The sequence below is a fragment of the Cynoglossus semilaevis genome, chromosome 14, assembly GCF_000523025.1.
Source record: "Cynoglossus semilaevis isolate Cse_v1.0 chromosome 14, Cse_v1.0, whole genome shotgun sequence".
NCBI classification, from domain to species: Eukaryota; Metazoa; Chordata; class Actinopteri; order Pleuronectiformes; family Cynoglossidae; genus Cynoglossus; species Cynoglossus semilaevis.
This window is the reverse complement of record NC_024320.1, coordinates 832,643-848,539: the sequence shown is the minus strand read 5'-3', so window position 1 is coordinate 848,539 and position 15,897 is coordinate 832,643. Positions and strand designations below refer to the sequence as shown.

Below are 15,897 nucleotides of genomic sequence, written 5' to 3'. Positions count from 1 at the left end.
CCATTGTTTAAATAAGTCATGTTTGGAAAGATTGGACTCCGGGAAGGACCTGGACTCAGGTGTGGTTTGGGACCCAGCCTCTGGACTTTGATGAAGTGACCAAGTGTGATGAGAAGCAGTTAAATAAAAAAATAAAAAAAACACAGAGACGAAGATGATCTCGGCCAATCAGGGAGCTCTCTGCCCTTTTGAATTTCACACCATTCAGGGGAGCTTCCTGTTGGACGCAGACCTCCAGATTGATTCTGTCTGTCTCTCCACGGTCTTGTGCCTGGATTTAACTGTTTGTCACACAGGAGAGTAGAGCCCACAGTCAATATTGTCAAAGAAGAGCTGCTTCCTACTGAGGACCAGGTGGACAGTTTTCTGTGATCCAAAAACTAAAATCAAACTATCACATTAAATTTGGCCTCAACATTGGTTTCCTGTCCTTTGCAGCTGAGCAGCCTTCATCCCTCCAATTATGAACTAAGGGTTGTCCTTTGCAGCTGAGCAGCCTTCATCCTTCCAATTATAAATTAAGGGTTTTTTTTATCATGTGTAATTGTCTTTACCTGGAGGATGAATGAAATCAGAAACATTTGGTTCCCAATCCCTAAGATTTTTCATGATGTTGGCGGTCATGATTTTAACAATGATGATGTTCACTGTTTGAAAAATAAGTACAATACCCTTGTATTTAAACACGTGTTCCAGTATTAATTGTTAGGCAGAGTTGGTTGTTGTTAAGACATTTATCTTTTCTAAAACAAAACGCATAATGACGATTTAGTGAAATTTAGAAAAGTCTGCTGTTAAAAGTATGTTGACTAGCGTTAGCTGTGGACAAACACAACGGTTTCACACTTAAGTAAGTGTACTTACAGTACGTCTGTAGTAAATGGTTGAGTTGTTAATATATCAAACCAATATTATTGGCCAATTTACAAATTGAAAAATTAAATTTGCAGTTATTAGCATTAGCACTGACTCCTAAGAAGTGTTGGCATACATATAACTGAATGTACTTATCGTAAACAAAAGAAGACTAGTACACATTTCTAATGAAGACTTTGCTACTGTTAACACCTCTAAACAGTGAGGATCAAAGACAAGTACAAACATATTATGTTCCGTGGCCTCCTTGGAGATAAATGGACCAATATAGAGGTTCCGGCAATGACAAAAAACATTTCCTAGAAAAGTCCTACAGTTTAGAGTTTAGTGTTTGACTAGCAACCTGAAAGTTGAGAAGGGAAGTTGTTTCTGTTCTTTCTTAAGGCCTGAAGGTACAATAGCAACTATTCAGATATAGTGTGTACAGTTTGGTCACGTAAGGATGAAGTCAGGGGAAATATTATAAAGTTTTAGCATGACTGAAATAACTGGCTCTGAAAGCCAGTATATTAATTCAACAGTGACGTTCTACCTTTACCCAGCCAGTCTGTTTTGAGTTTGGATCATAAAAAAAGACGTTAGCCGGGGTATTTAATCCTCAACCCCCCACCTCCCCACCTCCCTATTCTGTTCCCCATTGTACCCCTATTTGGTCATCGTAGCAACAATGATGATGAGGACCTGACGCCCGAACAGAAAATGGAGAGAGAGCGGGAAAGAAGAATGGCCAACAACGCCCGGGAGCGCCTCCGTGTCCGTGATATCAACGAGGCCTTCAAGGAGCTGGGCAGGATGGTCCAGTTACACCTGAAAAGCGACAAACCTCAGACCAAGTTACTGATCCTGCACCAGGCTGTGGCGGTCATCCTCAGTCTTGAGCAACAAGTCAGAGGTTCGAAGGGTCATTTATACAACTTCAGCTTTCTTGTTTATTGCTTTTTTTTTTTAAAGTATTGTACCTCTAAATAGTGTGTACAGATCTATTGCTGCTCTGTAGGAAAATTGTCTTTTAGGTAGAGATAAATTAGGACAATACATAGACAACAATGAGTAATTTGCAAAAGTCTAAAGAAGGACACCAGTACTGCTCTAGAGTCTCCAGGAGAGGGCAGCAGTTACCCCATTGATTTAGTTGAAGCAGGGCAAAGTTTTTAGCCTTTAGGTTTTAATATCACTACTGTGACTTAATCAGACATGACTTAGTCAGACATTTTTGACCCCGTTTTTTTCCTTTATCAGACATGACTTAGTCAGACATTTTTTTCCTTCCCCCCTTCTAGAAAGAAACCTGAATCCTAAGGCAGCCTGTCTGAAGCGGCGCGAGGAGGAGAAGGTGACTGTGACATCAGATGGGACTCCTCTGTCATTGGCGGCTGCCCACCATGCTGCCACCATGGGCGACGGTTCAAACCCCATGGGACAAATGTAAAAGCAGCAACATCTCCTTTACCCTGAATGGTCAGAAGATTTCCCCTTATGGAAAACTCTGCTACTGTCCATTTACCTCTGAGCAGAATTTCTTATATTTCTTTTGAGCTGCTTTCGTAATGCTACTGCAAAGAAACAGTTCAGTCCTGGAGGTAATGAGGGCAGATCATAATGTGGGAATAGTAACACAGATCTTGATATGTCCCTTGACTAAGTGAGTTTCTATAGTTTGGGTTGTTGGTTGTTTTTTTTTTCTGAAAAACAACAACAACTTTCCATTTAACCGAAAACTCTCTCCTGCAAAACTTGAGAGAGAGACTTAAAGAATTTTAAATTGCTGCACTTGTTCACCCGTGTTTTTAGTTTTGGAGAATCAAAAGCTTCATTGAAAAGAAGCAGGATTAAGCACAGACCAAGGAACACCTGGGTTCTTATCTGAGTAAAAACCGAGCGGTTACAGAAACGCTGGTCTGTGTGAGTTTCAGTTCATTCAAGTCGCAACAAAGTAGACGTAACGAGATCTTAAAAAATGTCCTTTAATGACTGATAAGTCTATTTGACCATATACTGGCAGAGTTTCTTACAAAACTTTGGTGAAGCCATTGTCCTCAACAATACCGATAAGTCCCTCGCAAGCAGTTTGACAATACAGTGCTCCCTCTATATCGCGGCTCTACTTCCCTCAGTACATCGCAGATTTTTTTTGTAACCGTTCCGCGAAAGTTTCCGCGGCTCTACTTCCCTCAGTACATCGCGGATATTTTTTGTAACCGTTCCGCGGAAGTTTTGCTATATCCCCATTTATATAACTCTCTGATCATTTTATACGTAAATAATATAAAAACTATCTTGCGGATTTTCCCTTTTCGCGGCGGGTCTTGGAACACAACTACCGTGATAGAAGAGGGAACACTGTAGTCTCAGTTTGTTAGTCGTAGGCTTATTTACTGCCCTGTTCTCAGTGGGCCTGGTCTGACGTGACTGACCAGAAGCCTTCACAAACACATGGTGGGCTTTAAGTTTTACTGATCGTGTATTAGAGCAACAATTAGAAAATTAAAGGGTGTTAAGAACAAGAGCAAGGGGGAGCAATGATAACTTAGCATGATGGATATTATTCAGGATTATCACCAAATCACCAAGGGTCAGTAACTGAAATGTAAAGAAATCATCTGGTTGATTTTTCAGGACGTGTCTTTGTTTGTGGAATTTCTGTTTAACGTTTTCACATTAAACCTTCCTTTTTTTACCCCTTACCTTCAGGTCTAAGGTGTCAGAGTTCATCAGGACGATGACCGACCACTTCCTTTGACGTCGTTTCCATGGCAGTCCAGCAATCAAATTACTTCAGCCTGACCAATCAGCCTTTTTATTCATCTATCATTTATTGTCTACAATCACTCTGCTCATTTTCTTCTTCTTCTTCTTCTTCTTCTTCTTCTTCGCCCTTGTGTTCGCCTTTTGTCCAGAACACAAACTGCAAAGTTGCATCAGTGGTTTTCATCGCTTTGTATCATCAGCAGCAGCCGGAGTGAACCGGATGCTGGGGTTTTTTTGTGTGTGGAGATGTTAAAAAACACTCAGCCGCCGTAAATACAGCAGCGACAAGTGGGATCGTTTCATGCAAAGTGACTCTAACGGACAACGTCGTCGACGGAATTCCTCTTGTGCTCCTTGTTTATATCAGCATTCCCTGTTTTAAATAACAAAATGTTCTCTCTATATAAATATATATAGTACAAATATATATATGAGAAAACAAAAAAAAAAAGATAAAAACCTTGTTTGAAGAAGTTCAACTGGATGCAGGACGTGTGGAGGCTAGGGTTGTCCAGGATGGATCAAAACATATCACAAAGTGTTTGAACTCCCCTCCTCCCCCCCTTTTTTTTAAGCAACAACACTGCGCAGCGGTTGTCAAAGGCAACATTGGCGCATCTCTGACTGAACGGCAATCTAACGCCACACTGTGGACGAAGCTGTGCCTGATCTCCTCCAGGATGCAAGAATCAGATCGAGACAAGCAGAGATTACAAAGCTACACAAACGGTGAAGAGAAAGTTTCCGGGGCAACGTTGCAGATGTAGACTGCATACTCACTGCACATCCTTTGCACATCAACACGAAGAACGGAATAATACCAGAAGAGATTTTAAGGAAAAACCTGGTTGCATCGATAGTCCCTTCACACAGGCACTGCTCCAGTGGGGTTTCAGGCCGTGACCCGTATTTTGAATTGCACAGGCAATTAATGCTAAAACATATTTGTTAACTGTTGCATCATCAGCAGGTGTATTAGGAAGAAATTGTCAATAAATAGTAGAAGCACAACACTCCCATGAGTAAGGTAGAACCACGATCTCACTGGGTTCCGACTGTCCTGTTCCCTGGTGCAAGCGTGGGCTGATTGACTGAGCTCAGCAAGTTTTTGAACTAGTGAACGCCTGCGATCCAATAGATCTACACCAACGCTTGCCTGTGTGAATATGCTACGAGCGATAGCAAAAAGAAGTTCGCAATTGCATTTTGACTATCATGAAAATCGAAATGTTGGGCGGGGCTAAACAAAAAGGGACTCAAACGTACCCTTCAAAAGCATTCCCTTCAAAACGTTTTAAATACTAAGTATTAAATATCCAATTATGTCAATGTATTTTTAATATTGTACCGCAGCAAAATGACGATTGATGGTGATGATTTAGTGTCTACACAACCCACAGCAGTTCTTTTCTTAGAGACCCACAGCCAAGCAAGGCAAAGAGGAAGTAGAGTCGTTTCTTGAACCAATCATCTAGCGGTTTCTGAGGAGGAGTTCTGAGCAGATTCCACAGAAAAGACAAGGAGAAAGAATCATGCACTCATTTCTAAGTGTACTTTTAATATAAAGTAAATGCTTTTCTGGAACCTTTTCTCTGCTATCGCTGACCTTGAAACATCAAGAATGTCCTGGCAGAAACATCAAGACTATCTTGGTAGGAATGGCAGAGACTTCGAAATGGAAAGTCGGACCAACAGAAGAAGCAGGAGATGAGAGAAAAGAGGGCTAGACTGAGCACTGAAGTGAACTCGATTTCTACATTTAGCACATTCCCTAAAATGCAATCTACTTCAGTCAAGTGCTGCCTATACCCTAAAGGCCTAAACTGACTGTGAGAGATGGGGTGAGTTAAGGAAGAGCGATAGTAGGATTAGGGCAGGGCCTTAATCCTGAGGAATTAGAGTTTTGAGGGAGAAAAAAAAAACAGAGAGTCAGAAGGTCCAGGTAGAGATTTCACAATATTGGAAGTGAGGGAACAATCACTGGGGTGAGGACGGCATCATTTTTTATTGGAGGGCTCCTTGGTTTAACATTTGTCACTCCACTCCAAGTACCAAAAAAAATCAAATTTGGTATTTGTGTCTTACTAAGTAGGAGGAAAAGTTGGTATGTTTCAGAAGACCACAGTAGTCAGACACAACAGTTAGAAGGGCACGTAATTTCCTTGGTTCAACTTCTGTGTTTTGTTCTATCCAGGGTTGGGTCAGAAAACAGGAATACCTTTAGTGTGCTACCGTGAGCTGCATCTTTAACATCTATAACACAGAAGTCTGACACGTGGTAATAGACAGTGAAAATTTAGGGTCAGAAGTGACATCAGGAGCTCGACGTAATAACACAGAAGTCTGACACGTGGTAATGGACAACAGTGAAAATTTAGGGTAGGAAGTGACATCAGGAGCTCGACGTCGCTCAAGTGTGCTGCAGAATTCTGCAGCTGTGGGAGATCAGTTGATATGGTTAGTTTACCGTTCCTGGATTGGCTGAACCGGGGTCTGTGCAGAGATCACAGGTTCAGGATTCACATAAGCCTCGGGTTGAAGGAGTTCCAGTAACAAACCCTATTTAATAACATCTGCTTATAGAGTGTGGTCTCTTCAAATTGCCGAGGTGTTGGTAGATGCGTCCAATCTGATTACTTTTATACAAGTGTTTTTTTTAACAAGTTTGAGAAAGAAAACCAGGACATGGTGCTTTTTAAGGTGACTTGAGAGAAGTGACTGGATTGATCACAAACCAATCTTAAATTAGACAATCTGCAAAAGTGTCCAATGTTTTTGGTGTCACCCCCCCTTTTCACTCTTCTTCCCCCATGAAACTGGCTTTGGTTGAACTCTCCGTGTCGTCGTCACTGCTACGTCAACTCCTAAGCCTTATTTGTACAAGAGTCCTCACCCTTCTCCACTGTCAATCTCGCCCCATCCTGAATGGTCCCATCGATGCAATTTGAACATTCACTGCTACCAATGTGCCTTTTTAGAGTTCATATCATTCAAGTTACCAGAGGAGGACATTTACCTTTTAATAGGATGCAAGCTTAGGGAAACCAGTTCTTAGTCGTTAGGTTCTATGCAGTCAGGTTTTTTTATCAGACCTGGGAGTTTAAAAAATAAAAAGCTAAAAAGAAAAAAAAGTATTTTTTTGGATAAAAAAAAAACAAAACAAAACTGTATTTAATGTACTGTACACTTAAATGTAAGTAGACAGCGAGTTCTGGCTCAAAGCCAATGGGTCAAACACTTGATGAAACAAGTCGAGCCCAAATCCTGGTCCTCTTGTTCCCTTCGTTTCCTCCAAAAAGTCCTTCAACCCCCAACTCGAACCTCACTCTCCCGTTCTACCCGAACCCTGTTTCCATTGTGAACAATGCGTCTCTTCTTGTATTATAGCTTATCGGCTTTTTATCAATATTTGATGGGCTTGTCTGTAAGCCAATGTAGTCTTCAGTACAAAGTGTGTGGTTGTACGTTGTAAAACAAATTTTCTTTTCTCTCCCTCTCTCTCTCTCTCTCTCTCTCTGTCTCTCTCTCTCTCTGTTTTTTTAAGAACAATCTTTTACTCTTACTTTTTTGTCCGTTCTGGTTTACATGTCTGTTGCAGAAATTGTAAAAAAAAAATAAAATAAAATAAAAAAATAAAATAAAACAAAACAAAAAACAATACAGTTCTCTTTTCCGACGGAATTGTTTTCTGTCGGTTTCTTATTTTGACGTGGTTAAAAACCACGTCAGTTGGCGAGGTTCACAGACCACGTCAGGGAAACTGGAAAAGAATCTATTTGAATAAATCAATCTATATATAAATGTACAAAAAAGTATATACAGTATATGAGGAGGGTGCCGTTTTCTGTAATCTTTTGTGTTCTCGTGGGGAGGAATCACTTTCTCACAAAGACTAAACTGGCGGAAGTTGGCCGACACCCCGCAGTGTTCAAAATTTTCAACTGACTTTGTTGTGTTCTCCGTTGTTGCCACGAGTATGGCACCCCCTACAGGACATAAAATGGGACTGGAGTTCCTGAGCGGTTCTCACGACACACAGACATTTGTAAATTGTATGCAACAAATTGTCAAACCTTCCCATTATTTTGAAATTGTGTATGTAAAAGTTATATTTTTACATGTAGACTGTTGTTATTTTGTGTTTTAGGAATATGTTGTATCAGTTTTCTTTTTGTTAAAAGGTGACAAAGTAAAAAAAAAAAATTCAGTGTGTGTTGAAAAATGTGTCGCATTGAAAATGTAGTGAGATCAAATTTCCAAATCCATGTTTTTGACATTTATCTGTTGGGAACATTGTTAAATGCTCTAAGGGAGAAATCACAATTCATCGAGTATTCAATATACAGTATGTTTATTTTTCCCATGACATTACCATTATTTTTTTTTTTATTTTATTCTTTGCAGATAAATGTGTAAATACTCATGATGCATTTTCTGCGGTGTTAGGACCGACCAACAGAGGTGGCTATTGTTAAAGATGAGCTTGTTTTTTGAGGTGTAGTGCATACTTTGGTCAGATTACAGCAGCCAGGTGCCGACTTTTACTTTGACCGTGGTGCTTAGTACTTTTGATGTTTTGGTTTGACCTTTGGAGGTACAAGTTTAGGGTTGTTTTTAACTGGACCCGTCAGAGCAGATGCAAAGCCATTTGGGGTGTTAGGTGAAACCTTCTTGTTTGGAAAAGGCGCAAAACTGTCAAAACTACAGATGCCCCAACTGAAAACTGAACTCAACACAGTCTTGTATGTTCCGAGTCTAGATGGTTCCATTCGAAATTAAAATACTACTACTTTCTGTATAAACCACTGTATGAGTTACCTGCCACCTAGTGACTGGAGGCTTGTTTATCATTCACTTCTGTCCAGTGTACCACATTCCATTGGAAGCCTCTCATGTTCCGATTTTAACGCTCGAGTGAACTCTTCATAATCCATTCCATCGTAATGATCAGGTTGAGGCGTTATGACTGATTGCCAAACCTCAACCAACATAGATTGCTGGAACTGTGGCACATTCTTGACTGCGACATCACAATAGACAACAATATATATGTACAGCTAACCTGTGATACCCAAAGATTACCTGTATCGTGAGTTCACTGAAGCTCTATTGTGGATCTGGACATGCTCTGACTAATGTCCCTGTAAAGTGGCTCTGTTTAATAGATACCCCAGTGGAAAAAAAGGTCAAAATTATGAGCTGAACCTCTGTTAAAAATATTGGATATCACTAAATAAATGAGCAAGTCATCAGCAAACTGTTTACCAGCTACCCCCCAAAATATACATTTCCAAATACATTGAAATTGTTTCTTTTCCGTGTTTGAGACTAAAGTTGATCGGCTGCTTTGAATTGGACCTAGGTAAAACACCAGGACTGAATATTAAGACGTAAGTGCTAAATGTATTTTTTAAGTAATTTTTTTTTGGTTTTTTTTGTTTTTTTAAACAATGCTTCATTACATATTTTCTCTTTGTTGTATAATCAAATCCATCATCCAGGATTGCAGTATCTTCATTTTTATGTTACCCCTGATGTTTCTATTAGCCAAAATGTTAACATTCTTTTTATCGTTGCTTTCTTTTCCCCCTCCTTGTTGTACATACACACCTCATTTCTCTTTTTAAGTGACTGTGCCATGAGCTTTGTAATCTGTTACTCTGTACCAGTTTTACTGCAATAATGAGTTGAATTCAAAACTGCCATTTTTGTCCTTTGTTTTCACTGAGCTGTTGTCACCCTGAAGAGCGCCAACACATTTAAACAAGTTTCTTTTTTTATTATTATTATTACACAGAGTATTCTTTGTAGTTGTTTGTGGAAAAAAGTACCATAACAGGTCAGTGGAAATATTTATATATAATTTCTGTATTTTCCTGAGGGAAAGAAAATGACAGAAAAATCATACAAACAAATATTAAAAATGTATTTAAGGAGATAATTGGCAATTTTCAACACATTTCAATTAAACTTCTTCTACTAAAATATTTTGTGGTTCAACATGGACTGTCAAGGCAGATTAATATATGTTTTCTGCCTGTTACTGTGATGTAATTGGAGGTTGTTACTGGTTGCTAAACTGGACGTAAGCTAATGCTAACCAGATCAAGAAATCCTATGACCAACCTGGACTAGGTTACAGCAAGAAGATCATAGTCCTTCTGTATTGAGTTTGTTCTTGCTGAGTGGGTTTTCTACAGGTACAGACTTTGGTGTCTAAACAAAGTGACCTAAACTCTGACTTTTTTTTAAGAGAGTAAATTAAAACACCTGCACAAATGATTACCTGGAAATGTTTCCATTCTTGGAATAAATGTCCACATATGACGGGAATGCCACGTTAACTTACCCCATCCAACCTCAACCAGCCCGGACACGTTTGGCATCACGTCAGAGTCTCAGTTTAAGGGAAATGATCGAAGCGAGGTGGAGAACAATTTGTTGTTGACTCAGCGAGGTGGTTTCGTTCATTTATTCCAGTGTATGATGTCATTTCACCTCATAATAATAGAAAGGGGTTTTCTTTCAGGTATTAGTCATGAAGAGGTTTGGATTTGAGTGTCTGAAAGAAATAGTAAATCTATAGAATATTCCAGTCGGGTTTACTTGTGTTCACATGTCTGTCGTGTGTTATGATCTTTAAACCTCCAGCAGAATGTCTGAGCGTAGCTTTAAAAAATTAAAAAAACAGAAAGAAAAAAAGAATTTCACCAAAAAGCCTCTGGTCCGTCTCGTAAAAGTTCACCTTTTTTGGAGCTTTCATAATGGAAAGGAAAGTCCAGTAAATCACTCTAGGGTAGAGGAGGTCTGACCTCTGACCTGATCTTCTTTCAAACGGACCAGGTCACATTTTTTTTTCCACAGTGTTTTATGAACATTCCTGAACATCACATGGACTTGTTGTTAGGTCAACAATTCATGCTGCGTCCAGAATCAGTTCAGGCAGACAGTATTTGATTGACAGTTGGTCCATTCCTGTTGTCTGTCCCCAACTAGTGCAGGCTGGTGCGGGAATTGCAATATGTACAGAATCAACAAAACATCTCATAGTGTGTACAGTGATACTTCGGGTCATGGACTTAGTTTGTTCTTTGACTCCAAACGTCCAGTTAATCTGTTCTTTGGCCTGGAAACAGTTTTAAAGTATCAACATGGGACAATGACGAACGAATGTTATGCTAACCACTTGTTGTTTTATAGGTGCACAAGAACTGGCATGCTGCCTGATGAGTGGCTGGGTGTGCCATGCGTTTTGTGCATCTCATGCGCACAGGTGAGCAGCATTAGTAGTGGCGAGAATTCGTACAACGCATTTGCGAATGCTAAACGTTGTTGTAAAACGAAGCAAAATTTAGCAGAAAATGTTCAAAGTGGGATTTGTTCGTGGATAGGGACGTCCGTGAGCCGAGGTATCACTGTACTTGAAACTAGCGACCCCGTCCAAGATTTCACCCGAAATCTGCTCCTTGTCCGGCGTCATTGGGTCGACACATTTTACATCTTGTTTTTGATCAAACTTGAAACCAGATTTTGTTGAAGACGAGTGCCACAAAGGAACGACTGAGTTGTGTATCCGTGTCTGTGTCCATTCCTTATGTATGGTCTATGAAAAGTCAACACGCTCTGCTCATTCAGCTGCAGGTGCTCCTGTTGTAAGCCCTCTTCTATCTTACATAACTTTAAAAGCCTTTATCACCGAGTCTTCACTGTGAACTCTGCAGCAGATAAGAACAAACCCTGGACGAATCATCGTTTTACTGACCCCTCACCCCCACCACACATGTTTATGATAGGATTACTCTCTAGTCCTTGTACATTGTTGTACCTAATCTCAGGTTTGTTCCCTTTTTGGTCATTCATTGCATTGCTGAGGAAACTGTTCTTAAGTGAGGCACCTACTCAAACAAAAAAGTGGAGATAAAATGAACCCTCACTCACAAAGTTGGGTTTCGGTGCATTCATTTTGCTAAGACGATTCGCTGATTAAACACCCCACTTAAAGAATAACACATTTAAACACAACGTTTTTAGGTTTCCTAATTTCTAGCACACACTGTGCCCTTTAGTGACGACAGAGGCAAGAGTCTCCTGTTTTTCAATGTTGCCATATACTGAGGATATATACTGTATATATCCATCCATCCATTGAGGATATATACTGTATATATCCATCCACCCTAACAGGAATTCAAACTTGCCCAGGAGGTGAACCCTGGGGTTCCACACCAATGACAGAGACATTGCCTCTGGGCCAAAGCGCCACGATATATACAGTATATATGTATATATACATAACTATATAGTGGCGCTTTGGCCCAGAGGCAATGTTGGTACCTTCCAGTGGACTCACCACCTGCAGGAAGGTTTTGGGGGTTGGTACGGTGTTGTATGATTTGGGTGGCGGTCATGGAGACTGTTGCCCCCGCGACCCGGTAACGGATAAGTGGATGAAAATGGATGGATGGATGGATATTTGTCACTATTTAGAATTATGGGAATTTACAGATCCAGATTTCATTATTGATATCGGTATAACTGATTAAACTTATCGATTACAGATCCAGATTTCATTATTGATATCGGAACTGATTAAACTTATCGATTGTCAATTCTCAATTCTCACTGGGTTAGAAAATTTAAATAAAAAAATACAAATAGATTTCTTCGCATTAAATGGTAATTGTAAAATATCTACCAATATTTTGATATTTGATTGGGACACTATTAAAACTGCATGAATAAATAAAATCCTCTACAGAAATGAATATGTGTTGATGAAATACACCTGCAATTACAAATATATTCTATAATATATCTCACATTTACAATGTTTAATAACAAAGGATCATGTTGAAAACAAGAGTCCTTTCAAGGATCTTCTTGACTGTGGAGTTCTGTACCTGGGTCCGTACTACAGTTCTGAGGTTTGTCAGCTCAGCTCTTGTACGTATACGTAAATATTTGAGCAGTGCATGTTTATCAGTGTGGGTAGTAAAGGTGGTTTTATTGAGGCGCTCCCTTGCTGCAACATGTTTCATGTGGATCACGCCCAGACTACAGGTGACGATAACGGACATGTCCAGCTCTTCACTGTGGAATTCAAATATGAGGCAGGAGGAAGAAAAGGGACAGATTCAGAAACACACAGATATCTGTCAGGTTTACACTATCTTTGGCTTTTACTGTTTATTTAGTAAGCAGGAAATGTTTAGCTGCAGGTGGAGCTAAAAGGACAGCAAACAGGCCTCGAACATAGGTGTTGGAGAATCTTGGATTAGATTAGGTTAGATTAGATTAGATTAGATTAGATTAGATTAGATTAGATTAGATTAGATTAGATTTATATTTCTGTGCAACATATATTACCAAAGAGCGTTAGAGAGAAAATTATTTTTGTGGTCTTTATCAATGAATAGTAAGCAATATTATTTTGGGATTTGTTATTATTTAAAGAACTCTGTATTTATGTATTTTTTTCATCTTAGAAAAATATTTAGAAATCCATAACTGAAGCCACAAATGACCTTTGAATGAAGTTTTGACACTTTTTAAAAAAATATTTCAAACCAGAATTTGACTTCTATTAAATTTGCTTTTTTATAAATTACTTGGAAATATGGACATTTCCATTGCTCTGAGCCAGGGTTTTGACATTTTATTATTATTATTATAATTGTTATTATTCCAGACTGTCAAAATTCATATTTTCTCCCCTGCCTAAATCTTCTTCTACCCATCACAGGTGTTTTGATGGTAGATTCTAATCTTATTTTCTTGCTCATCAAATCTGTGGCTGTAGGTTTGACATAAGAAAAGCTTATACAGAACAATGACCCTGTGTCTGTCTGTGTGTGTGTATATGTGTGTCTCTGTGTGTGTGTGTGTCCACAGTCTAACCCATTGCTGGGTGTGTTCACCGCTCCACTGCAGAGGAATGTGAGGAGTGGTTGCCCGTCATGTTGCCCAACAGCCACAGCAACAGGGAGCTGGTTAACAAACCCACAGTCAGGACAGTGGACACAGACAGGACATTAAAATAAAAAGGAAGTGAATCCTTCAGCTCAAGGAAGCTTGACTGACATGGCAGCTGATTTCCTTCGAGATCGACTGTGGTCGATCTGGTTTGTGGAACAGTGAGTCCACCTCTGCTTTGGTTCATAAAATCGTCAGTAAATACTTTTCCCGAGTTCAAGGTCTCCACCCCTTTTTTCATGTCCTCTCAGACCTGCAGTGTTTGCTGCTCTGTGAAACAGGTGACGCTCATTTAAGATCCCGTTGCTGTGATTGAATCAAAATTTTTTCTCTCGGTTTGTTTCCCGCTGCTACAGAATATCACAATCTGTTGCTGTTTTACTCTGACAGACAGAGAGAGTATTCTGCTACAAAGAAGGTTCTACTACAGTATACTGTCTACTGTACCTGATGGATGAGCAGCCATGTTTTTGGTTTTGTCAATGATTGAAAAGAGGTAGTAAATGCTAACAAGGTAGCATGGGGAATTTAACAATAGATAGATAGATCGATAGATAGATAGATAGATAGATAGATGGATAGGTAGATAGATAGACAGATAGACAGATAGATAGATAGATAGATAGATAGACAGACAGATAGATAGATAGATAGATAGATAGATGGATAGATAGATAGATAGACAGATAGACAGATAGACAGATAGATAGATAGATAGACAGACAGACAGGGGATGGATGGATGGATGGATGGATAGATAGATAGATAGATAGATAGGTAGGTAGGTAGACTACATTTGAATTTTACAACAAAAGCTGTTGTTATTGCAGTGTTTGCAAAATGGAGAAGATAGATGGCTTGGAAGGCAGCTATGCTCACCACTATACCACCATCGCAATACAGATATGTGCGGGCCATCTAATCTCTGATAGGTTTAATGGGTATAGACAGAAGAACAGACGGATGGATTGGTGTGGGTGTGTTGTGCCATCAGAACATGGGAAAGTAAATGTCTCATTGGCTGAGAACATTCCTGACATTGTTTAAACAGTCGCACGTTGGTGCACTGGATTTTAAAAAAAAATGGGGTTATGTGTTGTCCTGTGTGTGTGTGTGTGCGCCGTCCTGGCAAAGCTATACTTCTGGAGCCACATTTTTGAGAAATGACTATTCTCGTATGAAATCTTAGCTTTGTGGGAATATTTTGTGAGTACCTACTGAGCGAGTGAGTACTTTTGTTTGTAATTGTAATTTAAGAGGTCGGAGTTAGGATTAGAATAAGAGTGGTGTGTATCTTATTATAACAAAAATAAGGTTGGTGTAAGGGGCGAGGAAATGCAATGAATAGTTGTGGTGATCATAAAACACCAAAACATGTATGTGTGTGAAGTCCTTGTGAGGGTATATAAATGATAAAAACTCTCTGGTGTGTCTCCATTTGTGCGTGTTGCTTTGATTTCATTGATGTTTGTCTCACCCCTTCTCTCCCTCTCCGGTTTCTCTCCCCTTTTCCCTCCTTGTGAAGCCCTGACAGGCGCAGCAGCCACAGCCAGGACCTTCACTGTGCTCGTGCACGTGTCGTGCACACCGTCACCTACCACATTCCCATTCTGCTGCAGGTGCTGTCGCAGGCCTTGGCCCCGCCCACAGGGCAAACTCAATTCAAGCAGAAAGTGTTCAGTCAGTGTCTGTCAGTTTGTCAGGAGCAGCGGGAGGACTAAGAGGCAACGTGAACAGGTAGGAGAAGATGACCAACCCACACTCCGCGTTCTAGCTTGTTCTGCGCTTGCGGTTCTTTTCTCCGTCGCTTTGAAAACGTCTTTAAGCTTTAGCTTTAGCTTTAGGTGTAAACAACTGCTGCTTTTCTGCGGCCAAGGAAAGTTGACTTCTGTTTGTGAGCTTCGTCAGGTAGTGCAGCTGAACACACACTTGCTGCTGCTTCTGTTGTCAGTGCTCCAGGGTAAAGGTACTAGTTTACCGGGGAGTTATGTTTTTAGACTGAAAATACAGATACAGAGGCTCTGACAGAATGGAATTGTGAATGAAACATGTCTTTGGTTGTGGGGACAGGTAAAGTTCCATAATTAGTACTCTCTAATCAGGGCTGACTGAAGGTCTCAGAAAACAGTCAGGACGAGTTCAAGATACCGAGAAAGTTGCGTCACAGTTGAAGTTTAATAACCTGCCACGAGGAAACACTGTAAAGTAATAAATAAATACATATATATTGTTGATTATATATCAACAATATATATATATAAAGTCACTGTGAGCATTATCATCATTATTAGTACAATCTCT

At 39.9% G+C, this 15,897-nt stretch overlaps 3 protein-coding genes across 13 annotated transcripts in view; 2 read left to right on the top strand and 1 right to left on the bottom strand.

Moving 5' to 3' along the window:
- tcf4 (transcription factor 4) overlaps window positions 1-5,685 on the top strand; it is a 189,288-nt gene extending 183,603 nt beyond the window's left edge. For 5 of the 10 annotated variants that reach the window (XM_025062761.1, XM_025062762.1, XM_017038413.2 and 2 more), the window contains 3 exons: window positions 1,539-1,768; window positions 2,157-2,301; window positions 3,568-5,685. In XM_025062761.1, coding sequence (XP_024918529.1) covers window positions 1,539-1,768; window positions 2,157-2,301; window positions 3,568-3,616 — 424 coding nt within the window. In that variant the 3' untranslated portion in view covers window positions 3,617-5,685. Of the gene's footprint in view, window positions 1-1,538; window positions 1,769-2,156; window positions 2,335-3,567 lie in introns of all 10 variants that reach the window. The other 5 variants (XM_025062763.1, XM_025062764.1, XM_025062759.1 and 2 more) reach the window with 2 other exon arrangements.
- LOC103389085 (ephrin-A5-like) overlaps window positions 1-15,897 on the bottom strand; it is a 1,154,841-nt gene that overhangs the window by 1,039,574 nt on the left and 99,370 nt on the right. The gene's annotated exons all lie outside the window — the stretch shown is intronic.
- LOC103389048 (cingulin-like protein 1) overlaps window positions 14,896-15,897 on the top strand; it is a 48,181-nt gene continuing 47,179 nt past the window's right edge. The window contains exon 1 of one of the 2 annotated variants that reach the window (XM_025062753.1): window positions 14,896-15,333. In XM_025062753.1, coding sequence (XP_024918521.1) covers window positions 15,061-15,333 — 273 coding nt within the window. In that variant the 5' untranslated portion in view covers window positions 14,896-15,060. The remainder of the gene's footprint in view (window positions 15,334-15,897) is intronic. The other variant, XM_025062754.1, reaches the window with a different exon arrangement.